Source organism: Astyanax mexicanus, chromosome 19, assembly GCF_023375975.1.
Source record: "Astyanax mexicanus isolate ESR-SI-001 chromosome 19, AstMex3_surface, whole genome shotgun sequence".
In the NCBI taxonomy this organism is placed as follows: Eukaryota; Metazoa; Chordata; class Actinopteri; order Characiformes; family Acestrorhamphidae; genus Astyanax; species Astyanax mexicanus.
In genome coordinates this window covers 17,781,578-17,807,332 of record NC_064426.1, presented here as the reverse complement: position 1 = coordinate 17,807,332, position 25,755 = coordinate 17,781,578, and the positions used below count along the sequence as shown (strand labels likewise).

Below are 25,755 nucleotides of genomic sequence, written 5' to 3'. Positions count from 1 at the left end.
TTGTCATAAATATCAGTATTTTTTTTAGTTAAGTGTCCTAGTGCACTATAGGAAGCTAGGGCGCAGGAAAGAGTTTGGAACGGACCCGGTTTTAATTTGTGCTCAGGTCGCTTTTTGAGAGCGTCATCTTCCTGCGTTTGCTTGTTTTCCTGGTTTATATCTCGAGGGCGGCAGGAATAACCGAGCTGCTGGTTTAAAGCTTATTTATCATCTGTTTCACTGACAGCAGGATAAACAGCGGCGCGGCGCAGCGCGGTCAGCGGACTGTAACGGTGAGCAGATCAGCGGCTCGGTGCTTCTGTGATGATAAAGTTGCTAAGTGGCTAAAGCTAACCTAGAGAAACACAGTCAGCATCTATTAACAACTGAACATTAAAATCTCCTATTTTATTACTGATAAATCAGCTTCAGTCCGTTCCTGAACAGATTAACGGAGAGTCTGGAGTGTTGTTTATGTGTGGAAGGAGTTCTGGTTTAGATTAAATAGCTAATGATTAAAGCAGTGAGTAAAAATAGCTCGCAAACAGCCTAAATAAAGAAGTATCAGAGTGTCAGTTTCCCAGACTGCACTGCACTGAGGAGCTCCGTGATGAATCATGTCTGTAATGTAATGTAATCCTGAGGTTGTTAAAAGGTTTTCACCAGTTTAGAAGAAAATAACCCATCTGCTTCACAGTCACATATCTCTATTACAGGTAATTAGCTGTGTAGCTTTGTTTCTTTATTCAGCTAGAAATAATTTTCCTGTAACTATAGTGAACTCCATATTGTCGCTATTAGTGAAGGAACGGTAAAAGCGTTGAAATTGCTAATATTTTAAGTGAGTAAAATTAGCCTCAAGCTAAATATAGAACTATTAGGTCTCTAAACAGCAGAGGAGCTTATCCACTGTGTTAGTGTATGAACTGAGACTTTAGGCTCAGCAGAATGAAAGTATTGTGTAAAATCTGACCTTTTTTGTGTTTGCTGTGAGTGTGTTTGCTGTGAGTGTGTTTGCTGTGAGTGTGTTTGCTGTGAGTGTGTTTGCTGTGAGTGTGTTTGCTGTGAGTGTGTTTGCTGTGAGTGTGTTTGCTGTGAGTGTGTTTGCTGTGAGTGTGTTTGCTGTGAGTGTGTTTGCTGTGAGTGTGTTTGCTGTGAGTGTGTTTGCTGTGAGTGTGTGTGTTGTGAGTGTGTGTGTTGTGAGTGTTTGAGGTGTCAGCAGTCATGTTTGGTATAAAATAGTCAATTGAAACAGCTATTTCCTGGCTCAGATTTGTTTAGAATGGTGGTGATAGGAATCAGGGGGGATTTCACAAATCAGGATTTCTTATTTATCCAGAAAACTTAAGCTCAAATTCGAGGACTATCTAATGCTATCCATACACTACAGGACACGAAAAGACACCCACTCACCTCTAAAGACTAGTCACACACTTTTTTTAGTCACACACTTTTTTTTTAGTCACGCACTTTTTTTTAGTCCCGCACTTTTTTTTAGTCACGCACTTTTTTTTAGTCACGCACTTTTTTTTAGTCATGCACTTTTTTTTAGTCATGCACTTTTTAGTCACACACTTTTTAGTCACAGGCTAAGATTTAGCAAAGACTGGGAATCACTATTAGCACAACTGCAACTAGATTATTTCTGAAATTACATAAAATACATATGTATTATCAATACAGTTATTTATCAGAAAATCACAACTTTTGTCTCAATCAACAGTCTATTTTTCTGCCACAATGTTAGTACTTATTTTTTTAACAGAATACATTTTGTGTTCAACTCTGCCTATAAGCTTATTTTCTCCCTTTTTTTGCTACAACCTTGTAAAGCAAATAATCAGATTAGAATTCTCTCACTGAACAAGAAAGAAATACTGAAAAACAGCTAATCAGGCAATTAGACCTTAAACCAAATAGCAATAGTATGTTGCTACGTTGTGTTAAGTGAATTTATTGCTGGTCTTTACTGCAAACACACAAGCATTTTATTCACTATTGTTTGTAATATAGGTGTTTTCTCTATACTGGCTTCAAATTTTCATTGCCTACCAGTTTTAGGTTATCAAAAACATATAATTACTGCATGTTTAAGGAGAGAAAATTAACATTGCACCGAAGTAAGATCAGTTCCTTGGTCCAGCCCTTCAAAACAGTCCCAGGTTATCATGTAACTCCTTTAGTAAATTAATTGCCCAGCCCTGGTATAATAGGAAAAGCTTGATTTTTTTTTTCTTTAGTAGGGTTGCAGCGGTAACCGGTTTCACGGTATACCGTGGTATTAAAATGCACGGTTATCATACCGTGTGTGTTTGCTTATTACCGGTAAAACTCAAGCCAGCGGAGAAAGTCACCCGCGCATGCGCAACTCTGCTCCGCTTCAGCTACTCAGCACACAGCGGTGAGAATGGCAGAAAGTGCATCAGACTAGAGCTTAGATTCTCTACCCGAACCAGACCTGACCCGAGGACCGACCCGAAATCGGGTCCGTTCGGGCCGAGATTTCCCACCACATTCCTCGGGCCGGGTCGGGTTGGGCTCCAGAAAATAGTCTGAGATGTAGGCATCCGTTTTTTAATTATATATTTTATTTTTAAATAAAGCTCTGGTGTGATAATCACAATGTTAATGCTAAGTAACCAATTATTATTGTTAATGAAAACGAACCAAATAACGAAAACTGAAAGTGAAACTTAACTAACTTATTTATAAGCGCTGTTTTCACTCCCGCAGTTCTACAGCGGGGGGTGTTGTGCCGATTCTGTCCGCGAAGCGGGAGTCGGATTGAGCAGGGAGTCGGATTCGGCATAACAGCGGCAGCGCGGCTGCACCTCGCGGTCCGCGGTGTTAGTTGTAAGCGCTCGCGCTAGCCGCAAAATACGACAGAAAACACTGAGAAACTGCAGAATTATGAATTGGACTAAAATGAGCACGAGGAGATAAAAGAGAACCTTTACCTGTGAGTAGCTCACATCAGAACACGCAAATCTCTCTCTCGGTGTCTCTCTCTCTCTGTGTCTCTCTCTCTCGCACGTGAACTTCTCCGCACTGTGTTTACTGTTCTTAAAAATCATTTTTATTAAATAATAGTTCTATGCTTCTATGTTAGTGTTAATTAACATAATTCTGATCATATTTCGCTCATTCAAACAGCCTGAAAACAGACTTGTAATCTTGTAATCAACAAGCTTGTAATCAATGTGGCCGTAGTCACAGCTAAAGGAGGAAATACATCAAACCTGTTCTCCCATCTCCGAGAACACCACCCCGCTGTGCAGCGCAAAGTATGTGTTCAGTTTATAATTTTACCTAAATAACCTAAATAAAACTTCTTTGTAGTCGTGCACAACCCATGCGGTAAGCGCCCGCAAAAGCGCTGAGTTATCCGAAATTTGGGCACGCAGGTACAGGCGTGAAGTGCGTGCTACGACGGATTCACGTGTCCGTGTAAAGGTGCTCGCCGGACTGGATGTGAAAGACGCCATTCATTTACATGCGTTAATTTTCAAATTCTGACGTGCCTGTTTTTCATATGTTGAAGGTTTTAAGGTGTGAAAGCCTTAAAATAGAAATCTCTTTTGTGAGGATCATGTCAGAAATAAATCCCCTCTTTCTGCAGTATCTGGTTATATACCAACTTTTTTTTATATATATATACACTCTTAATGCCCTTAAGAGTAGTGGAAAAACATGGTTTCCTTCACCTGATGGTGTAGTTTCTACAATAAATAGTTAATTGAACAAAAAACCTTTGTTGTAATTTCTTTAAGGGTCAGTTTAATAATATATGTAACAAACTGTGATACCGTGATAACCGTGATACCGCGGTATTTTCCGAGACGGTTATCATACCGTGAAAATCTCATACCGTTGCAACCCTATTCTTTAGCTGTCTTATGAGAAACTATTTTTTAATATAGCCACCAGACAATGTGGTATGAAGTTTGGACACCCCTCATAATTTTCATAATATTCCTTTATAAATCATTGATTGGTTTGGATCAGCAATTTCAGTTAAATATATCACATAGCAGACGAAGCAGTGATGAAATGAATTGATTATCTGAAATTTTTACTGGCCTGCCACTTCCTTCCTGCCTTAACTAGAACTGTGTCTGTGGTCTTCCATTTCCTCACTATGTTCCTCACAGTGGAAACTGACCGCTGAAATCTCTGAGATAGCTTTTTTGTATCCTTTGTTGGCCACTTTAACCCTTTCAAATAATTTGATTTACCTGTGTATGTAGGTCAAAGCTCAATGAGCTTACCAAACAAATTTTGTATTCCAATAATGTGTTAAAGATAATTAGATGAAATTAACTCTCCTGTTATGTTCATTTGTCAGGAACATCAGTGATTTCAATATTAACTCTATTGCTAATTATTCTATCAATATATAGTGCAATGGTGTTCCTTACCCCTAACAGGTAATGCTTCAATTAGGATAGTTCACTTGTTTTTTATAAAAAAATGTCCAAATCTTTTTTTAATGTTTCACTACTTTATTACTTTCGAAAGACCAACATATAAAACATAATAGTTTTACATAACATTAAAACATAACATTGCAATTTTGTTTTACCACTAGTTTTTGCAGTGTGTGGTTGCATATATGCGAGATGAACCATTTTTTATATTATATGTTGATTACAATAATTAAAGCAAGCAGAAGAAATTTCATACTGAAAAAATATTTTCAACTATTTTTCCGAGATCTTTAAACTTTAACACAGGTTAATTTGACCCGTAACATAATAGGAGGGTTAAACAGTACGGGTGCCCCCATTTATGCATCCTATAAACTTATTTAAAAATGAAATTATCACTGTGTTCATCTGATACATGATATATTTAACTGAACATGCTGATGCCAACAACCAATGATTTATAAAGGAAAATCAATGAAATTATCAGGGCTGCTAAAACATTTTCATACCACTGTATTAATATTTTATTAATAATTTTCTGTGAGGGATTTTTGTGTTTTATTGAGCTTAAATCCAAAGAAATATTGAATTTGCTGGCTCCCCCTTTTAAAGGAAAAGTAAAGTAAAATTGTCATTTGAAAACACTGAATTCATGCTTTTTGTGTGATTTTAATAGGATTATGGTGGGGGCTTGGTGTTGGCTGCTGCTTCTGTCCATCTCTTTGAGGGTGTGGTCAGTGCCTATTGACCGGAAAACTGATGGCCAGGATGCGCCGCCCCCACAGGAGGAGAAAGCAGAAGAAAATATGGTACAGTGTTTCTCTGAGAAGCTGCATTTATTGCCCTCTTTGTTGTTCAGTATGTGGAGCAGAGGGTACATACTGGGCTGAACTATTGTCTAAGAAAGCCTCACTGCTGTTTGTTTAAAGTAAATTTAAATTATAAATCTAGCCATTGTTTTTCAAAGTAGGCTTTCTCAGTAAAGTTGAATAACTTTATCCAGAAGGACTATCCAATAGAAATCTTTCTGCCTTCTTTTATTAAAGTCCTACCCCATATTTATAAAAAGAGTTTACACATAGAAAAGGAGAAACCCAGAACCAGGCCTGTCAAAATAATGCAAACTAATGTATTGTTCAGTAAATAATTGTGATGATTTATATTGTCATTTAATAAAAATGTAATACAGAAATAGATATTATTCCACTGACATATGTAAAATGTGACAGCATGATAATGCATGTACTCTCTTTTTCAGGAGCAATAAACCTTCAATTATTAAGAATATTGAGGCACAAGAATCATGATGTAAAAATTGTTAAATATCCTAAATAAATAAATAAACCTGCAAGCAGTTCTCAGTAAATAAATAAGAGCTGCTGCCTCAAATTATGAAAACATACAATCTTTACAGTTAAAAATAAGACTATAAAAGTGTGTATATGTATATAATCATACGTAAAACTCATTTGCAAACGCTGCTTGGAGGAATAATCGCCAGTTTAGACAGTGTGTCTTCATGTGCCTGTAGATAAATCAGCATTAATGAGTTATTGAAAGGGTGTTTTAATAGGGGTGAGGGCATTTCACAATACAATATTATAACAATTACTGCATGTGATATTGATATCACCATACTGTAATTCTACGCTACTCAATATATCACAAGACAGCTCTGTACGTTACTAGACAGCATTTGTGTTACTGAAGAGGATAAAATTCTCCTAAATACGCCAAAAATGCAGAATTATGAATTTATTGCTGTCAGTTACATAGAATTTAACAAACAATATTCTTATATTACCCTATTTATTCGTTATGAAGCAGTTACTTAGTAATTCAAATTGGGAGGTCTTAGGGAGTTTCAAGCACCTATGTTTAAATAACATAAATTGATATTTGAAGGGTATTTGCTGCTGTACCATTGTAAATTTCTCCACTATGGGATAGTGCTGCAATGATTAGTTGGCGTAATCAACATTGTCGACTATTATAAAATTGTCAGCGCGGAATTTCATTGTTGATGCATCGTTACTGTGCGATAAAGAGGGGGAGAAAGAGAGAGAGAGTGCACACACACATAATAAGAGAGTGACAAATCCTGAGCATCCTGATTGGCCTCTCTTCATGCTTAGTTGACCAATGAGGTTCCAGTGTGGGTGGGACTTGCAGTGCGTAAGAGAAAAAGAGAGCGAGACATGCATACAGTGTAATAGAAGCGCTGTGTCAATTAAACACAAACACACACATTTAACTCTACATCACTCTACAGTCTGTCTTTGCCAGTTCTGTACAGTTTAAACACTGACTTCTATATTAGTTAAATGAGTTAAATTATTGCAGAGAGCTGCTGAGGTGAGTTTAAACAGGCTTCACTCCTTCATTAACATTACTAACGTTAGTTAAACTAACGTTAGCTGGATAAGTGTTAGAGAGATACTGTACCCCAGGGTTTGTACGGTCATGAAAAACCTGGAAAAGTCATGGAATTTGAAAATGGCGATTTCCAGGCCTGGATAAGTTTTGGAAAAATAAAAAATACCCAGAAAGTTTTGGAAAAGTCATGGAAATTTGGTCTACACATCTTTGGTTTATCGAAGGAGAAAATCAATTTTAAGCTAAGAAAGACATCAGCTCAGAGGTAATTCAGTAATTTAGCCCCACACAATGGAGCTCTCAGGATCTGACACACACTTTATTATTAAATATTGTGTGTCAACATTTTATCTGATTAATTTTAGACCTAATATAATAAAGTTTAATTTAGTTTTAGTTGATTTTTGGTTTTACTGTTTTGCACTGTTTTAAAATCATATTGTCATGGAAATTCGCCTTGAAGGCATTGAAAATTCATGAAAAAAATCATGGAAATGTATTGGATAAAACGTGTATGAACCCTGGTACTCCACTTCATTAAAATTAAGTTGTACGTTACAGTAACTACAGACCTTTATTTTCTTAGACAATCATTTATTTTAGGGAGGTATCTCCTTGGAAAAAAAAGTAAAAAATATAAATACAAGTATCCTAGAAACTCCTAAAAATAGCATGTAGTCTATGTGAATTGGCTGTGAATGTAAATTTTTAGTTTTACATCAAACCGTCAAAATATACTGCAAAATTGGTCTTGGGGCCTAAATGTTTAGCTGTCCTCAACAGTAGGATGTACAAATTGAGTGCATGACAAAAGATAATTGCGACTAATTGAACAAATAATCAGCAGATTAGTCGACTACTAAAATGGTCATTAGTTGCGGCTCTACTGTGGGACTAATAAAATATTGTCTTTTTATGGGTGTGTTTTAAGGCAGGTCAGTAAACTCTGCATCTCTGTAACACTGTGTGGTGTGTTTATATTAATGTTGGTTAATGATATATATGTGTTCTGTAGGACACAGGTCTTTACTATGACCGCTACCTGAGGGAGGTCATCGAGGTCCTGGAGACGGACCCTCACTTCAGAGAGAAACTACAGACAGCCAACACTGAGGACATTAAAGTAAACATGACACTGTTTTTTGTATACTTATGTATTAAATGTGTGTTTATATCTTATATAGTGTATATTTTTAGGATGGCATTGACTGTTCTGTATTTGACTGTAAAAACATGTTTCAGAATGGCCGTCTCAGTAAAGAGCTGGATCTGGTGGGTCATCATGTCCGAACCCGCCTGGATGAGCTAAAGAGACAGGAAGTGTCTCGTCTCAGGATGTTGCTGAAGGCCAAGCTGGACAGCACCAACACACAGAGTAAGCACTGTGTATGAGATACTGACCAAGTGCACTGATTAAAGCTGCGACAATTATCTTCTTAAGGCTTTATATAGTGTTCAACACAATACAACAAGGAACCATAGTAAACGCTACACCTGAAATGTTCATAGGTATGGAGTCACATCAATGGAAGTGTAAGTGTATAGAGTGTATAGAGCTCCATGATGCTCTATAATGTTCATATGATCCACTTGCTTATTCTGACAGATTGTAATACACTATAGTAACTGTGTGTAGTGTTCTATAGTGCGGTATAACATGCATATGATCCTCAAGATCACTCTGACAAACTGTAATTCACTAAAGGAAGTGTAGAGGGTGTGCTATAATGTTTAATAATCCTTCTTTCTCTTTTCACACACTTATTTTGTTTGTAGGTGTTCAGATGGATCACGTGTCATTGCTGAAGCAGTTTGAGCATCTGGATCCACACAATCAGAACACATTTGAAGCCAAAGATCTGGAGCTGCTCATTGCTGCGGTAAGGCTTTTTCAACTGGACTGTTAATGTTTAATGAAGCGTGTGTGTGTGTGTGTGTGTGTTTTTTTTTTTTTTTTTTTTACTTTAATTACAGTGTAGGTTTTTCAAAAATGTTTGGTTTAATAGTACTTTTTTCTGATTGAATCAATTCGTAGTAGAATTTGAGAATTTTATGACTCGCTGAATCACACTCCTGCTTATTACTAATTAAAAGTCTCATTCCATTGTTTTTTAATTCATTTTAAAATGTCTAGTTGTGGTCTGTAGTGTGAATGAATGCCGTGTGAGCCATTTTTTTGTTTCTATTTAGCCCTGCTTTAGATCACTAATTTACTGGTCTCTGACGAAAGACATGATTTAGCGCTTGCTCATGATCATTCATACATGCAAACATATCGCCTCTGATTGGCTAAAAGCACTGAAGCAGAGAATGCCTACCTGCCTCCCCCCATCCCCCCCCCCCAAGTCAATTTTACAGCTCTAAAACTCAGATGACAAAATGTTTTCAGAGATACAGCCTTAACTGTGAAGATATAGCACTGAGTGCTAGATAAAGTTAACCTTTAAACTTCACTTAACGTCACACTCGAGCAGCCTTGTGGCCGAGAAATGTTATCAATGCCGCGGTTCGAGTGCAAGTAGAGACTACCCACCATGATGCCACTCTCCCTGCGGCAGCTAAACTAATGCCTCAGACTTGGTGATTCGGTGCTTAGGCAGTTTGTTTTTTACCATGTTGAAGCCTCAGAGTTCGCTCTATATCATAAATTCCAAAGCGAATGGCGCCCGCACTAATCGGTGTTCTGTCGAGTTAAGCTGCCTTGTCAAACCGTGCTTCCCTAGTGTATATTTAAGGTCTCAGTAAAACATGGAATCAACCGGAGATCCGATATAAACCTATAGTTACTTACACAAGATAGCTAACGTTAACTAGCTGGTGTCAACAGAGCTGTAAGCTCTTTAGCTGACAGTGTCGGCTCTGTTGCAACCCGGGTTCAGCTGAGGTGGGTGAGGCCATGAAGTCACTGGTTGACGTAGACACCTAGCATCCCTCTCATCAAAGAGTTTTTCTGAGGCTTTTCTTTTACCAGATACTGTAGACAACTCAACTCAGAAAAGACCTATAGTATTTCACAAAGAACAAGAAAAAAATATTATATTTATTTTTATAATAATATATTTAATATTATTATTATTTTAGCGGAATGAGACCTTTAAACTAATAATTTAAATAATGCATTAAAATACATACCGGTACTCTGTTTGTGTTTACTTTTTTCCCTCAGGCCACTAAAGACCTGGAGAATTATGATGCGGAGCGGCATGAGGAGTTCAAGCGCTACGAGATGTTGAAGGAGCATGAGAGGAGAGAATACCTGAAGAGTCTAGACCAGGAGAAGAGAGAGAGGGAGGAGAAGAGGATAGAGGATCTGAGAGAGAAGCACAGACAGCATCCTAAAGTCAACGCACCAGTGAGTAAGAGTCCTGTGGTTTGATTTAATGACATAATGGCTGATATATCCAAAAGTTCCTATTGCTCCATTACTTCCATGGAGATTATAGAGGTTGTCAGTTGTGGGGTACCATACTGCACAATTTGATATTGAAGCAGGTAAATGCAGAGTCAATATATGTCAAATCTGATTTTTCTAAAAACAATGCAGCAGTGTGTCAAACCATAAAATGAGTTTACTTAAAAAGAGTGTAAAAGTGTAAAAATTGGTGGAAACATGCAAGGGTCAAACCCAGCAAGCTAAAAAACAAAAGGGCCCAAACAGGAAAAAAAAGACAGTAAGAACTGAGAACTGGCTGAGAAACTAACTCTCTGTTTGCACAGAAACAGCAGTCACATTTTCAAGAGAAAGCAAACAGAGCAGTTAAATATACTCTTGAAATAATTACAAACCGGTTTTCCAGTTTGAAATTATTTTCCGGTTTGTAATTTGTAAACCAGTAAGTCTGGATCTAAGTTTATGTCTTTATTACATTTGGTCCAGTTAGTTTTTTGGGCGTGTGTTTTTTCTCTCTCCTGTAAAGTTGCTGTTTTGGAGATAAGTGTGACAGCGACCATCTGCACTGTAACACAGAATCTTCTCTCTATATTTACTTTCTTATTCTCGCGCCAGACAGCTCTGACCAATCAGAAAAGAGAACGTGCTTTATTGGTGTGTGTTTAGGTTTGTGCCTGTGTGAAACCAAACCAAACAGAGAAAGAAAACACTGCAGGTAAATGAACTCATCAACTGATTTAGACCTTAGAAACCAACTACAGGTGTGAAAACACTCTGGAGTTTAGTAAGTGAACTAAAGAACTTCTATATCCTGTTGTCATCGGCTGTGTGAGTGAAGTCTCTCTATACTTCATATTAATTGATTTGTATAAATTTGGTTATGGTTGTTCGTTAAGTTCGTTGAGTTGCTTTGCCAGATGTTGTAAAGAAGTGTAGCTCTGTTAGAATCTGACTCCTCTTCATGTACACGCAAACCTCCTCACAAAATGAGTGTAAAAGATTATCCTAATATTCCTTTTATATCTGTTTATAAATAAGGGTTAAGCTACTGTTAGATAAAATAAATCAATTCCTGGTCTAAGCTCCTTTAATTATTTAGAAAAACATGACTGAAGAACAATGTTTTGAAATCTACATTCCCCATTTTTTTTTTCTAGGGATGACACAAAATACTAATATTGTATTCATTTTATTGAAATATAGGATCTCTAAACTACCCAAGACTTGCCCCAAATTTACTGCTTCATTACTACTCCATGTGTTGGCGCAAATCAAATAAATAGGGTAAACCTGCGGTGAAGAATGTTGGTTATCAATTCTGTGAAACTGACACCAATAAATCCATAATTTCTAGTATTTGCTTATGCAGGAGTATTTTATCCGCTGCAGTAACATAGAGGTCATCAAGTAGGGGTGTGCCATATCGTTTCGTACATGATGATGTCGCCAAAAATTTCGAATATCATGAACGATATTATATCCTGAAATATCATGCCATATCACCCTTATCACCCATATCACTACTTATCACATCTGAGTACTACTTTTTTGCCTTTTTTAGCAAAAGAAAAATCCACACTGTTCTTATTTCCCATTATATATCTACTAGAGATTATTGTGGCGCAGAAAACAGGCCAAAGATTCTAAAAGCAGCGAGAGTGCCCAGTTGTGGCACGAAAAACAGACCAAAGAGACTGTATGCGGCGAGAATGCGCAGTTGTAGCGCAGAAAACGGGCCAAAGAGACGAGAGTGCGTCGTTTTAGCGCGGGAAACCCTCCAAACAGTCTAAAAGCGGCGAGAGTCTAACAATTCCAAAGAAAATTTGTATTTTTTTGAGTTCAGAAGGAAGTATGTTTAATTTGTCAGGAATCAGTTGCCTAATTAGGAGCATAAGAGTATATTATTAAATAACATTATGGAACGAAACATCAATTTGAAAATTTGAAACAGCACTTTCAAAGATAGAAAAAGATAGTAAATCAAGTAAAATGGTGTCAAAATGATAGTAATCAGGAACATTTATTATTATAAGTAGTATGTTTCATTATTTGTTTTATTACAGAGTCTGTGGCCAATGACTGTACATATATTTCTACTTCTGGCCCCCAACAAAAAAAGTTTGGACACCCCTGCTATACCCCTAATGGTCACTATTGAAAGTTTTGCAATACTGTGTTACTGGAAGATTTAGACTACAAAAATACAAAACGTTAGTGCCAATTATAAACTGCATAAAAGCAAAATGTTTTTTTTTTTCTTTCCTCCCCTGCATTACCTGCTAAGCTCTTTAACCACAATATATTTTCCCCTCTTTCCTCTAGGGCAGTGTTGATCAGCTGAGAGAGGTTTGGGAAGAGACGGACGGTTTGGACCCACAAGAGTTTAACCCTAAAACCTTCTTCAAGCTCCACGGTCAGTTAAAGTCCAGTCCAAGGTCTAGCATCTGTGTTTTTACTCCACAATAACAAAATATGGACACATACTAACTACTGTTAAGTGTGCACAAAGTATGGAATGTGCTATGGTTAATAAGTCTCTGGTCTTTTCCTTTCCCCCCCCCCCTTCCTTTAGACACAAATGGAGATGGTCTCCTGGATGAGCAGGAGCTGGAAGCTCTGTTTACAAAAGAGGTAAAGCAGTACTGTTGCAGAAAGTCCTCTATTCTGACTTTACTTTTTTCAGTAAAAATATCAGAGGCTATTTTTAATTGTAACAATGCTGACAGGATCAAGTCACATGTCCATGTTTAAGCTTGAATACAGTGGTGCGAAAAACTATTTTGCCCCCTTCATGATTTCTTTCTGTGGTAAAGAATGTTGGTTGTGAATTCTGTGAAACTGACACAAATAAATCCATAATTACAGGTATTTGCTTATTCCGCTGCAGTAACATAGAGGTCATCAAGAAGGGGTGTGCCATATCATTTTGTACGTGATAATATCGCCAAAAAAAATGTAATATCCTGAACGATATTATACCTTGAAAGTTTTTAAAGTCAGGTAAAGCTGTCCATGTTTAAGCTTGAATACAGTGTTGTGAAAACCTTTTGCCTCTTCCCGATTTTTTTTTTATTTTTTGCATGTTTGTCACCTATTAAACATTTTAGATCAGCAAACAAATTTAAATATTAGTCAAAACACAACACAAGTAAACATAAAATGCAGTTTTCAAATTAAAGTTTTTATTATTAAGGAAAAAATAAATCCAAACCTACATGGCACCGTGTGAAAAACTGTTTGCTCCCCAGTTATCACACCTGAGTTCACTTTCTAGCCATACCTGTTCTTAATCAAGAAATGACTTAACCAGGAACTGCCTGACCAAATGAAGTAGACCAAAAGATACTCAAAAATTAGACATCATGCCAATATTAAAACAAATCAGGAACAAATAAGAAAATAAGTAATTGAGATCTATTCAGGGTTCGTACGGTCATGCAAAACCTGGAAAAGTCTTAGAATTTGAAAATAGCAGTTTCCAGGCCAAAATTACCCAGAAAGTTTTGCTAAAGTCATGGAAATTCGGTCTACAAATCTTTGTGTTTTTGTTTATCGACTGAGAAAATCTATATTGAGCTCACAAATAAATCAGAGTTAATTCAATAATTTAGCCCTACACAATGGAGCTCTCAGAATCTGATGCACATTTTATTATTTAAGATTGTGTCTCAACATTTTATCTGATTCACTTTAGACCTACTATAATTAATTTTAATTATAGTTTTGGTTGATTTTTGGTTTAATTGTCTGTCTGCACTGATGTTTTAAAAAATTGTATGGTCATAAAAAAATTTGCCTTAAAGGCATGGAAAACTCATGAAAAAATCATGGAAATGTATTGGTTAAAACGTGTATGATCCTTGCAAATACATCAGCTCAGAGTTAATTCAGTAACCCTACACAATGAAGCTCTCAGGATCTGACACATTTTATTATTGAAGATTGTGTGTCAACGTTATCAGATTAATTTTCGGCCTACTGTAATCCATTTTATTTATGGTTTTAGTTGATTTTTGGTTTTATTGTCTGTCTGCACTGATGTTTTATAAATTGTATGGTCATGAACAATTGCCTTGAAGGCTTGAAAAAATGTCATGACAAAAAAAATGTAAATGTATTGGTTAAAAAGTGTATGAACCCTGTCTATTAGTCTGGAAAACATTCTAAAGCTGTTTTGGGACTACAGCAAACCACAGTAAGAGCCATTATCCACAAATATCAAGCTTGCTTTCTGAACACAATTCATTTAATCTTTATTATATAAATACATTTTTTTGTGTGTGTGTGTTTAATTTTCCTGCTTTTGTTCTGTGTGCTCTGTCACCAGCTGGAGAAGGTGTACGACCCAAAGAACGAAGAGGATGACATGATGGAGATGGAGGAAGAGCGGCTGAGGATGAGGGAGCACGTCATGAAAAATGTGAGACGTGTGTCCCTCTGTCTGTCTCTCTTTCTCTCGCTTTCGCTTGCTTTATCTATGATCACAATCACATTATAGCCCTTATCACTCAATTCAGTTTTTGCTAATCGGCTAACTTGTTACTGTACGAGGTGAAGAGGGTATATGGAAGCCTCCCTCGGCATGCTGTAGCAGAACAAGGCTTTTTTTTAATTATGTAGCCAAATTCTACAAACTATTCATGAGGTTTTTTTTTTTGACAAATTATCTTCTCTTTGTCTTCTCTATTTGAAATATGTTTTTTTTAACTGTAATTTGACCATCAGTTTAGATTATTCTCTGAGATCTGAGACTCTTCTAAAATGATGACCATTTACATAAAATTTTGTGCGCCCATAAAACATATGTGCATATGTGTCACATTAAGGGAAAACAAAATCTGATTATAATGGGGTGACCAGCACAGTCTCCGGATCTGAAACCTATTGAGCTGTTGTGGGAGTAGCTTGACTTTATGGTATGGCGGTAGACTGTCTTAAGCCAATCCATGTTGTGGAAGATAGTCCAGGAAGCATGGTCTGAAATCATATTAAAATACCTCCAAAAATAAACAGCTAGAATGCTTTGGGTCTTCCAGGCTGTAATTCCTGCAAAACTTGTACACAGTTGTTGTTGAAAATTACTACAACTTCTTACTGTGACAATGTCTGCATATTAGGGATGCAACGGTACATTGTGGCCACGGTTCGGTTCGTGTCGCGGTTCTTGGGCCACGGTTTCGGTTCAGTTTCGATATATTAATATTATCTAGCTCCAATGTACATGCAGTACGTTTTTAACCCTTTCTATTTCAATTCAACAAGGTGCTCCTACTCACACTTACAGAGCCAATTAATAAATAGAAAAAAGGCACAGATGAATGAAAATCACAAAATTTATGATAAAAATGGAACACTTATACTTACCATTAGTCAAAACAGGCAAAATGATATAAAGTGCAGTAATATGAAATGTAAACATGAATATTATTCAATCAACTCAACCAACAAATATTGCCAGCCAGTTACATACTTTAAGAAAATACCAAACTTTTATACCACACTGTGCTGACTGTCTTTTTTTTTCCTTGTTAATCATGCTCAACACTGAAGCCAAAATGGTCCCAAGCTGACGGCACCTCTTTAAATATCCTTTTCTCCATGATCACGCAGCTGAGAAATTTTTTTTAATTAGCCCCCAAATCTTCAGCGTCTGCCTTCAGAGTGCTGATTTGCTCCTGGGAAATTCAAGAGAAAATCTAGTTGGTTGTTGCATGGTTGTGGAGAGACAAAAAGAAAAAGTCTCCCCAGGTCCTAAGCAGTCCTGACTGTGCATTCAGCACCATGTACAGCGGGAGAGCGTGTGTTCGCTCTGTTCATGCGCACACCGAAATATCGCGATTCATCCGAACTGTTCCATAAAATATAGAGAACCGTTGCATCCCTACTGCATACCCTGTTTATTTTCTATATTTTTTTATCTTATGTGTTTCTATTGAAACAACAAGAAAATGTTAGTGATCCCAGATATTTGAGTGGTAGTGTTTACAGATTTAGCAGAAAATTCCTCTAATAAAACAGACTTGTAGAAATAAACACTGGATGCAACCTCCTAACTAGGCCTGGACAATAATTCGATAACGGTATTTATCGCGATAAGAAATGTTTCAATAACGGTGATATCATTTTTGTGTCATATCGATATGTATTATTTACAGAAACACGGCTCAGCTGCGCTCCGTTCGGCCCCTAAAATCTCTCGCGCTGAAACTCGCGCTGAAAATCTCTCGTGCTGAAATCTCTCGCGCTGAAAATCTCTCGCGCTGAAGCTCGGCCGCGCTCCGGTCAGCATCTAAAATCTCTCGCGCTGAAACTCGGCCGCGCTCCGGTCAGCATCTAAAACCTCTCGCGCTGAAATCTCTCGCGCTGAAGCTCGGCCGCGCTCCGGTCAGCATCTAAAACCTCTCGCGCTGAAATCTCTCGCGCTGAAATCTCTCGCGCTGAAGCTCGGCCGCGCTCCGGTCAGCATCTAAAACCTCTCGCGCTGAAATCTCTCGCGCTGAAACTCGGCCGCGCTCCGGTCAGCATCTAAAACCTCTCGCGCTGAAATCTCTCGCGCTGAAGCTCGGCCGCGCTCCGGTCAGCATCTAAAACCTCTCGCGCTGAAACTCGGCCGCGCTCCGGTCAGCGCTCCGGTCAGCATCTAAAATCTCTCGCGCTGAAACTCGGCCGCGCTCCGGTCAGCGCTCCGGTCAGCATCTAAAATCTCTCGCGCTGAAACTCGGCCGCGCTCCGGTCAGCATCTAAAACCTCTCGCGCTGAAACTCGGCCGCGCTCCGGTCAGCATCTAAAACCTCTCGCGCTGAAACTCGCGCTGAAATCTCTCGCGCTGAAGCTCGGCCGCGGTCCGGTCAGCATCTAAAATCTCTCGCGCTGAAACTCGGCCGCGCTCCGGTCAGCATCTAAAATCTCTCGCGCTGAAGCTCGGCCGCGGTCCGGTCAGTATCTAAAATCTCTCGCGCTGAAACTCGGCCGCGCTCCGGTCAGCATCTAAAACCTCTCGCGCTGAAACTTGCACTGAAATCTCTCACGCTGAAACTCGGCCGCGCTCCGGTCAGCATCTAAAATCTCTCGCGCTGAAAATCTCTCGCGCTGAAACTCGGCCGCGCTCCGGTCAGCATCTAAAATCTCCTTTTAGAATCTCCTAAATTTCTTTATTCTGGCTGAAACACTTTTGTAGTTTATGTTATATCTAAGTTATTTATAGTTATAAAAGCCTACAGGTTTGCTTATTTGACTGTGATATAATGTTCCTTTTATGTATATAAAGGCTTTTTTTCCTTATCCTGGTTGAAGCACTTTTGTTTTGATCTGTTAAATTTGTTTACGGAAGAATAAGAAGCTTTGCCTCTGTTGTAAATGTAAAGTTATTTATATTGGTAATATGTACAGTACAGGCCAAAAGTTTGGACATACCTTCTTATTCAATGCGTTTTCTTTATTTTAATGACTCTTTCATTTCATGACGCATTGAATAAGAAGGTGTGTCCAAACCTTTGGCTTGTACTGTATATAGGTTATAGGCTTGTGTTTGACAGAGATGTCATGTTTTTATTTTGCTATAAGTGATTAAAAGTGATCATTGGTTTATTTTGACCATTTTTTATTTCTAAAGTATTATATAGTTTTTGTGAAAGGAGGCTTTAAAGACTTAAGTTTTTCTTAGGCCTTCAAAATATTTATGTCGATATCGAAATTATATCGTATCGACCGAAATTATGGAATATATCGTGATATAAATTTTGGCCATATCGTCCAGCACTACTCCTAACTAACTGACTGGTTTTGTTGTATTACACGGCAGGTTGACCTTAATCGAGACAGGTTGGTGAGTCTGGAAGAGTTTATCAAATCAACAGAGAAGAAAGAGTTCAACAACGCAAAGGAATGGGAGGTAATGACCATCATATGATCTTTACTAGTGGACATTTCAGTGAGACCCTGCATTGGGAATAGGGCTGGGCGATATGGAAAAAAATCTTATCACGATATAGTTTTCCTTATCAGCCGATATCGATATATATCAAGATATAAAACAAATCACTTTCTGTAACACTTTTTACAGGTTTCTTTTTACTTTAGTGACCGAATAAGGGAGTTATGGCCAAAATCACTAGCAGGCTCAGAGCCTTGAGGACAGATGTTCACATCTTGCCAGGTGGGCACAAGGTGCTCAGGAAGCTTTTAAATTAATTTTAAAAAGTCATTATACATCAACACAGGTTCGAAACCCACCCCCCTACCCACATGTTTGGCCGTTAAAACAAGTACAATATATATAGAGATAAATATTGGTATTGTTTTATCGCCCAGCACTAATTGGGAACAAGATAAATGCTGCTTGCTGCTTGTAACAGATGTTAAAATGTAAAATCTAGCTTGCAGTCTTGCAGATAGTGACCTTGCAAGATCCCCAGTCTTGGCAAAATCTTTGCTTGTGACCAGTCTGTGATTACAAAGTCAGTGAGTGTTAGAGAGGTTCAGACTTTAGTCTGTTAAAAGTCTTTTCAAAGTCTTTTTGAAGTAGTCTAGTGTATGGTTAGCTGATTAGCAGATCATTTTGGCTATGTAGTGTTTGTACAGCTGTGACATGAAATTCACGCGCTTCAGCCTGACTCTGAGACACAAACAGACTCAGACTACCATAAATCTATCAGACAAAAGAACTCCTGAATGTGCAGCTGTATAAGTTTTAGCACTGTTTTTATGTAAGCTACTTTTGTAAATACTTGACTTCCTGTTTTAATGCTTTTTTTCATCTCATCTCCTCTCGTCATGTCAGACACTGGATGACAAACAGCCGGTGTACACTGAGGCAGAGCTCCAGAGGTTTGAGGCAGAGCTCCGGGACAAAGAGGTGGAGCTTAGCAGGAGGGCGGAGACACTGAGACAGGAACAAGAGCTGCTTAAAGAAAGAGGCAAAGCGCTGGAGGCCCAGAAGAAAGAGTACCAGCAGGTGAGGAACATACAGTACATCAACACATTTGACTGGAAGTTTTACTCTAAGCAAACATAAAACAGAAGAAAGTTTTATTTCGTGGAACCAAGTCCTGCTGAAAAATGAAATCCGCATCTTCATAAAAGCTGTCAGCAGAGGGAAGCATGAAGGGCTGTAAGATTTTGTGGGAAAACACTGAACTGACTTTAGACTTGATAATAAAACACAGTGGATCAACACCAGCAGATGACATGACTCTCCAAACCATCACTGATTGTAGAAACTTCACACTAGTCCTCAAGCAGCTTGGACTGTGTGTCTCTCCACTCTCCACTTTACTGATGATCAGTGATGGTTTGGAGAGCCAAGTCATCTGTTCTTGTTGGTCCACTGTGTTTTATCAAGTCTAAAGTTAGTGCAGTGTTTTCTTAGAAAATCTTACAGCACTTCATGCTTCCCTCTGCTGACAACTTTTATGGAGATTTCATTTTCCAGCAGGACTTGGCACACTGCGCACACTGACTTAAAAAAAAAATACCAATTGGTCTTATATAATAATCAGATTTTCCGAGATACTGATTTTTTTTAATATATAATGAAACATAATAAAAATATAAATAATACAAAATAAATGCTTAAAATTTTATGTAATACAGTTCACATTGTAATTAAAGTGTCTTTGGTGTTAGAAAATAAGTACTAATATTTAAACATTGTATTTTTTTAAAGTTGTTATCTTATTGTATATCACCATTTTTCTTTAGTGCATCTAGATACTGTCCACTCTGCTTAGATACTGTCCACTCTACTGTCCACAATTCGACTGCAGGCCATCCCAGCAAGTTTAGCCAAAATAAACACCCCTTATGATGAGAAAAGAACTCTCCAACTATCCTAAAATATTATTTTGGGGCCTACAGGAAGCTCTCACCAAAGTTTATGTGAAAGTAAAGCATCTACCATACCTTTTTTTTTTTAACCTTCTCTTAACCTTATTTACCTAATCTGTAACATGAATCTGAATATGGCCTTTTATTTTGGAAAACCAACCCAATATCCATGACTGACTGACTGACTGACTGACTGACTGACCACACACACTAAAAAGCCCCTAAAAAGGACTCGACACCCCTGGTAACGAGTAACAATGAAGCACATTAAAAAATATTGGAGTTAAAGTATTAAACTCATGTGAAATCATACTTCAGTACAGTACAGATGTGGCATTTTAATACTTAAGTACAGTAGTGAGGAACTTCTACTTAGTTACTGTACACCTCTGGAGAAATCACACAAACACAAAACCAACTGATCCTATTCAGTGTTCAAATATCACACACCTAAATTAATTGAAAAAAAAAAGAGGTGAAGGAATTGGCACGAATTATCACATTCACTGTGTTATCTAAAACTGAATTATTCTGATGCTTTGATACTGGTAACTACTGTCAGTACTAAACACCTACATACAAAAGATACTCTCAATGTATAGACGATTGCATTATACCTCCAACATTACAGCCCTTATGAATTTATATACTGAGAATATGTGTGTTGTTCATAGAGTTGTGTGTTTTTTATTAGGCTTTAATGGAGATGTCTCAGAGGCAGAAGGATCAGCAGGCAGTGAACAAACCGCCCCCTTCAGGCCCAAACGGAGATTTACAGTTTCAGCAGGAAATTCAGAAACTGGCTCAAGGGGATATTCCAGGTGAGGACACCATGAAGTGAAATAATACAATCTCCTAGTTTAACAGCTTTAACATCTTTAATATACTTTACTTTAAGAATGCTCAAAGTGTTTTAATACTCCCAGCACACATATACAGTTATGTAGCTCATTACTTACGTACTTTAGACAGTCTGTACAGAATGTTCCTTAAACTTCCAATTTAACCCTAATGAGAGACTGTAGCATCAATGTGTATCACAATACTTACACAGTGTTATTATTATTAATTTTACATTCATGCTAATGAGATACTGTAGCTCTGCCTCAGTGTACATCACAATACCGTACTTTTTGCACTAGTTAACATTCTTTGACTTTCTCAAAAATCGCCAGTGCGTCTTATATAATATATAATATATAAGACGGTGACCCTTATGTATGAATTCTACCAGTTCCAGTATTAAGAAGCAGTAAAGCCACAGGAGTTTCAATTTAGCTCTCCGGCAGTATTAGTATTATCCGCTAACCGCGCTAAGTGCCACATCTTTGGTACTTCAGTGGTGAGTATTGTCGGTCTGTAGTCTGCTGCTAACCCTGGCTAGCACTGCTGAAGTAGCATTAACATTAGTTGCTAAGCGCTAGCTATTTCACCTTTTTCACTATTTTACTGTTTCAGTGACGAGTATATTGGATTGTAGCCTGTGTGTTTACCGTGTTAAAACTAGCTACAGCAGACAAACCACTTGAGTTGAGTTTCCTGACTGTAGCGCTGTTGTTCTGCATTACCTGCCAAACGCAGCTAGTGCTAGTGGTTAGCTGTTAATGATAATATTGCTATAGTGGAAATCTGGAACTCTAAGCTTACTTTAAATAGACGGAAGCACTTTACTCACCCAAATAAACAGTTTTCAGGAGAAATCTGTGTAGATTAGGGATCAAATGGTCATGAAAAACCTATAAAAAAGTCCTGGAATTTGAAAATAGCAATTTCCAGGCCTGGATAAGTTTTGGAAAAATAAAAATACCTAGAAAGTTTGGAAAAGTCATGGAAATTTGGTCTTAAAATCTTTGTGTTTCAGTTTTTGAGCTACAAATACGTCAGCTCAGAGTAATTTAGCCCTACGCAATAGAGCTCTCAGAATCTGACACACTTTTTATTATTAAAGATTGTGTGTCAACATTTTTATCTGATTCATTTTAGGCCTACTATAATCAATTTTGCATTGAAGGAATAGAAAAGTCATGAAAAAATCATGGAAATGTATTGGTTAAAAAGTGTATGAACCCTGAAATTAACATCCAGCGCTTGTTGACTTTAAACAAAACTGTATATATATATATATATATATATATATATATATATTATTTTTTAAGAATTGCTTACCTTAGCTTTACTGAATTAAAAGGAAGTCATGGCAACACCCTTGTTCCTTACTAGTGTTGCATAATGTGCCTATAATCCAGTGTGCCTTATGTATGAAAATAGGCCAGAAAATAGACGTTTTGATAGTGCACCTTATAATCCGGTGCACCTTATAGTGCGAAAAATACAGTACCTATATTTAGAGTGTTCATATACATTCCCCCTAATGAGAGACTGTAGCTCCACCTCAGTGTATATCACAATACCTTCATTTAGACTTATTAATAAATATTCATGCTAATAAATAAACTTTTGCTTTGCCTCAGTGTTTATTACAATACACACAATTACAATACATATACAGTATTATTAATATAATTTTTTTTCTCTGCATTTCAGTTGGAAAGGTGCCAGTTGATCAGAATGGAGAAGTCCAAAACAGCCTGCAGGCCGAGCCACCACAGAACTTTCCCCAGCACACCTAACCTTAACAAATTGCCTCATTAAACGCACACACACACAGTTAATATTGCTTTTAAAAGCGCATAACGTTTCGCCTTGTGTAACACACACACACACACACACACACACACACAATACACACACATCGTCCAATTCTGGAAACAAACATGCTACTAATTACCATTACTGGATCCTCCACAAGTTCAACATATAATAATGTGATGTTCGGCTTCTAGTGTAGATCAGTGATGGAATGAGCATAGCCTAGATTGATATTTTTGATAAGCACTTGTTGCATGGTATTTGATTCGTTACTAAAAAGTGTGTGAGAAAAGGCTGTGAATTATTTAAACATATATAATCCGTTTGGTGTTTGCGATGTGTTAAACACAGCATATAGGATATTTTCTGTGTATCCAGTCAAAAACAAAGCCTATATATTAGTTTTAAAGGAGAAGTTAATGTAAATGCACTCGCATTTCAGTACAGTGGTGGTGAATGAAACATGTTGTTATCATTGACTACAACACACGTATAAGAGCTATATTTGTGTTGTAATCATGGGAAAACCTCTTTATTTAATTTATTAAGTTAATATGAATACAGCAGTAAGGATCCTTTAAGCTGATAAAGTCAAATCCCCCAAAAATAAAAAAAAATTGAGATACACCCTCATTGTGTGAGCATATTTTTTAAGGTAAGGTGAATTCGTTCTGTTGAGTTTTGCTGACAGCAGTGACCCAAGTTGTTTTGATAAAATATATAGTTACCTTCTAAGTGTACCTTATGCTACAGAAGAACATTTTTTTTAGTAAAATTCACACCCTTTCCTGTGGTTTTTGGTAACGTCATTGCCCTCTTTACTCACCATCGATGTATAGTCATTCCCCTGTATTGCTTTCCTGTATGTGTTTAATGATTTTCTATGTTGTAATATGATTGCCTAGCCTTAATGTTGGCGGCTGTCAATTAATATATCGTAAGTGATTGGATGCTTAGGAAACACTTGCATTTGAGTCAACTTAAACAGAGCGTACACATGTAATTTAGCAAATTTTCGTACCCATGTAACAAATGCATTGCTTGTACTTAGTTCAGGGCGTTTTTTTAACCTGAGTTGATTTAAGGTATTACTGTGTAAATCATTTAAATGAACTAAAACATTTTAATTTAACTTCTATATATACCCACCTTTATAGTTATATATTATTTTACAATGAATGTTGATGGTATAATATTAAAAATAGCAGCAAATCTAAAAAAAATATATATATTTTTGGGGGGTTTAAACTATTTTGCGGCACAACAGCCTGCTTTTATCTCTCCATTCTGAATAGCTTAAGTAATATTATGGCCAAATCTTTTTTGGAATTTTGGTGAAACAATGTCTCAGGCCCCATTTAGGGGATTATTATTTTTTTTTTTAGAGAGGCAATAAACTCTTCAGCTGTTTGTTTGATTCACCACCACTGTTCCACTACAATGTTTCTGACTGAGCATTTCATACCAAACCTGTTCTGTATGATATTATACATCTTATCTATTTAATGACGCAGACATATAACTATTTAAAGTGTTTTGTTTATTAACACACGTATTTTTGAGAGTTTATTCATTGGTTTTCATAGTAATGGTAACCCAGGGTTCTCCTGCTGTCTCCTAAGATACCTCGTCTCGCATATAGTGCCGAACCGTGCTGTAGCTTTTAAATGTTGCAGTTTTCCCTTTAAGTACAGCTTTTTCATCCTCGCTGTCGTACCATAGTCACCGGACTGATGTAAAACAAACACACACACACACATTTGCTCACTCCAGACAGCCCAGGATGTTGTGGTCCTTCTCTGTGGATTATCAGTGACATTTGCATCTTAATAAAGATCTCTGGACAGACTGACGTTAGGCTGAGACTGGTGTGTGTGTCTGTGTGTTTTGGTCAGATGGGTTGTAAATGGTGCCAGACAGCGGCCCTTCTGTTCACACCTCCTTCTTTCTGAATGCTGACCTTTGACCCTAAATTAGTAAGATGTTTAGGGGATGTTTGGCATTCTTGCCTGACAGTCTTGCATAATGCTTACAATCTCTGTAGACTCAATACCTGCTGCTCCTGCTGGAACCCTGCTGTTAAAACTGAAAGGTGGAAAAAGCTCCATATTAATGCTTATAGATTTAGAATGGAATGTCATAAATACTCTAGTATACTAATAATATACGAGTTTGGAAACCATTAAAAATAAATAAGAAGGTAAGGCAACACTGTAATACAATGTGTTTTAGGCTTCAAATCTGATTTGGCTATCTTGATGGTTCACATTCACAAATGTAAATGTTCTGTATCTGTGTGTAATTTGAACGAATATGTCCCTGAAAAGTCTCACATGCGCACATTAATATGTGTAAAAACGCTGTCTTCTTAACAAAAAACGTCATATTTGAGAGATGACTTGTAGCTCTATAAGGGGGAAATGGATGCGTTAGCAGCTCATACGTGGAGCATCTTTTGCTAGAGTGTAGAAACAGCAAACAGCTGGTCTGAAGTACATGCTCAGGTCGAGGAGGTGAAACCAAGAGATGCGTAAATACAAAAAGAAAAGCATGAAATCTGATTTGACCGTTCACATCAGAGACTGTAAAAAAACTGTCCAGCTATACACAGTCTATGGTTCACATTCATGTCGCATGTCCATGGATTGGATACGTATCTGATTTAGGAACACGTATGAAAGTGACTCAAATCTGATTTGAAAAAATCCGGGTTGGCACGTTCACACAGCAAAGAAAAATTCAGACCTGAGCCACATGGAGCAAAATTTCAGCGACTGGTATTGTGAACATAGCCTTACACTGTCTCTTTTCTCTCTAACAATCAGTTTCACAAACAGAGATTAAGTCTAGTCTTGGACTACACAGCATTTTAAATGAAAATTCCTTCTCTATGAAACTAATTTATAATATTAAATACTGAGCAGTGGTGTGTGTCCCAATAACCAACAATACACCTGTTTTATCCCCCAAAAGCCTTTTTGTCACAATCCCATTTCTCTTTTTGCCCCAATCACTTGTTTTTTTTTTTTTTTTTTTTTTTTTGTGTGAAACCCTTTCACATAGAACAAAGATACAAGGGTAAGGGGTGGAATCCTTCCCCTGAGAATT

General features: G+C 37.4%; 1 protein-coding gene across 1 annotated transcript; it reads left to right on the top strand.

Annotated features, from left to right (window-relative positions):
* The first annotated feature begins 121 nt into the window (after positions 1–121).
* Positions 122–24,499, top strand: nucb1 (nucleobindin 1). Its single transcript, XM_022673860.2, has 13 exons — positions 122–272; positions 5,083–5,215; positions 7,798–7,905; positions 8,025–8,157; positions 8,559–8,662; positions 9,949–10,134; positions 12,496–12,586; positions 12,746–12,804; positions 14,501–14,593; positions 17,975–18,064; positions 18,953–19,126; positions 20,693–20,819; positions 22,543–24,499. Exons 2-13 carry the CDS (start codon positions 5,087–5,089, stop codon positions 22,626–22,628), a joined length of 1,380 nt encoding a protein of 459 aa, XP_022529581.2. The 5' UTR covers positions 122–272; positions 5,083–5,086; the 3' UTR covers positions 22,629–24,499.
* The last annotated feature ends 1,256 nt before the right edge of the window (positions 24,500–25,755 follow it).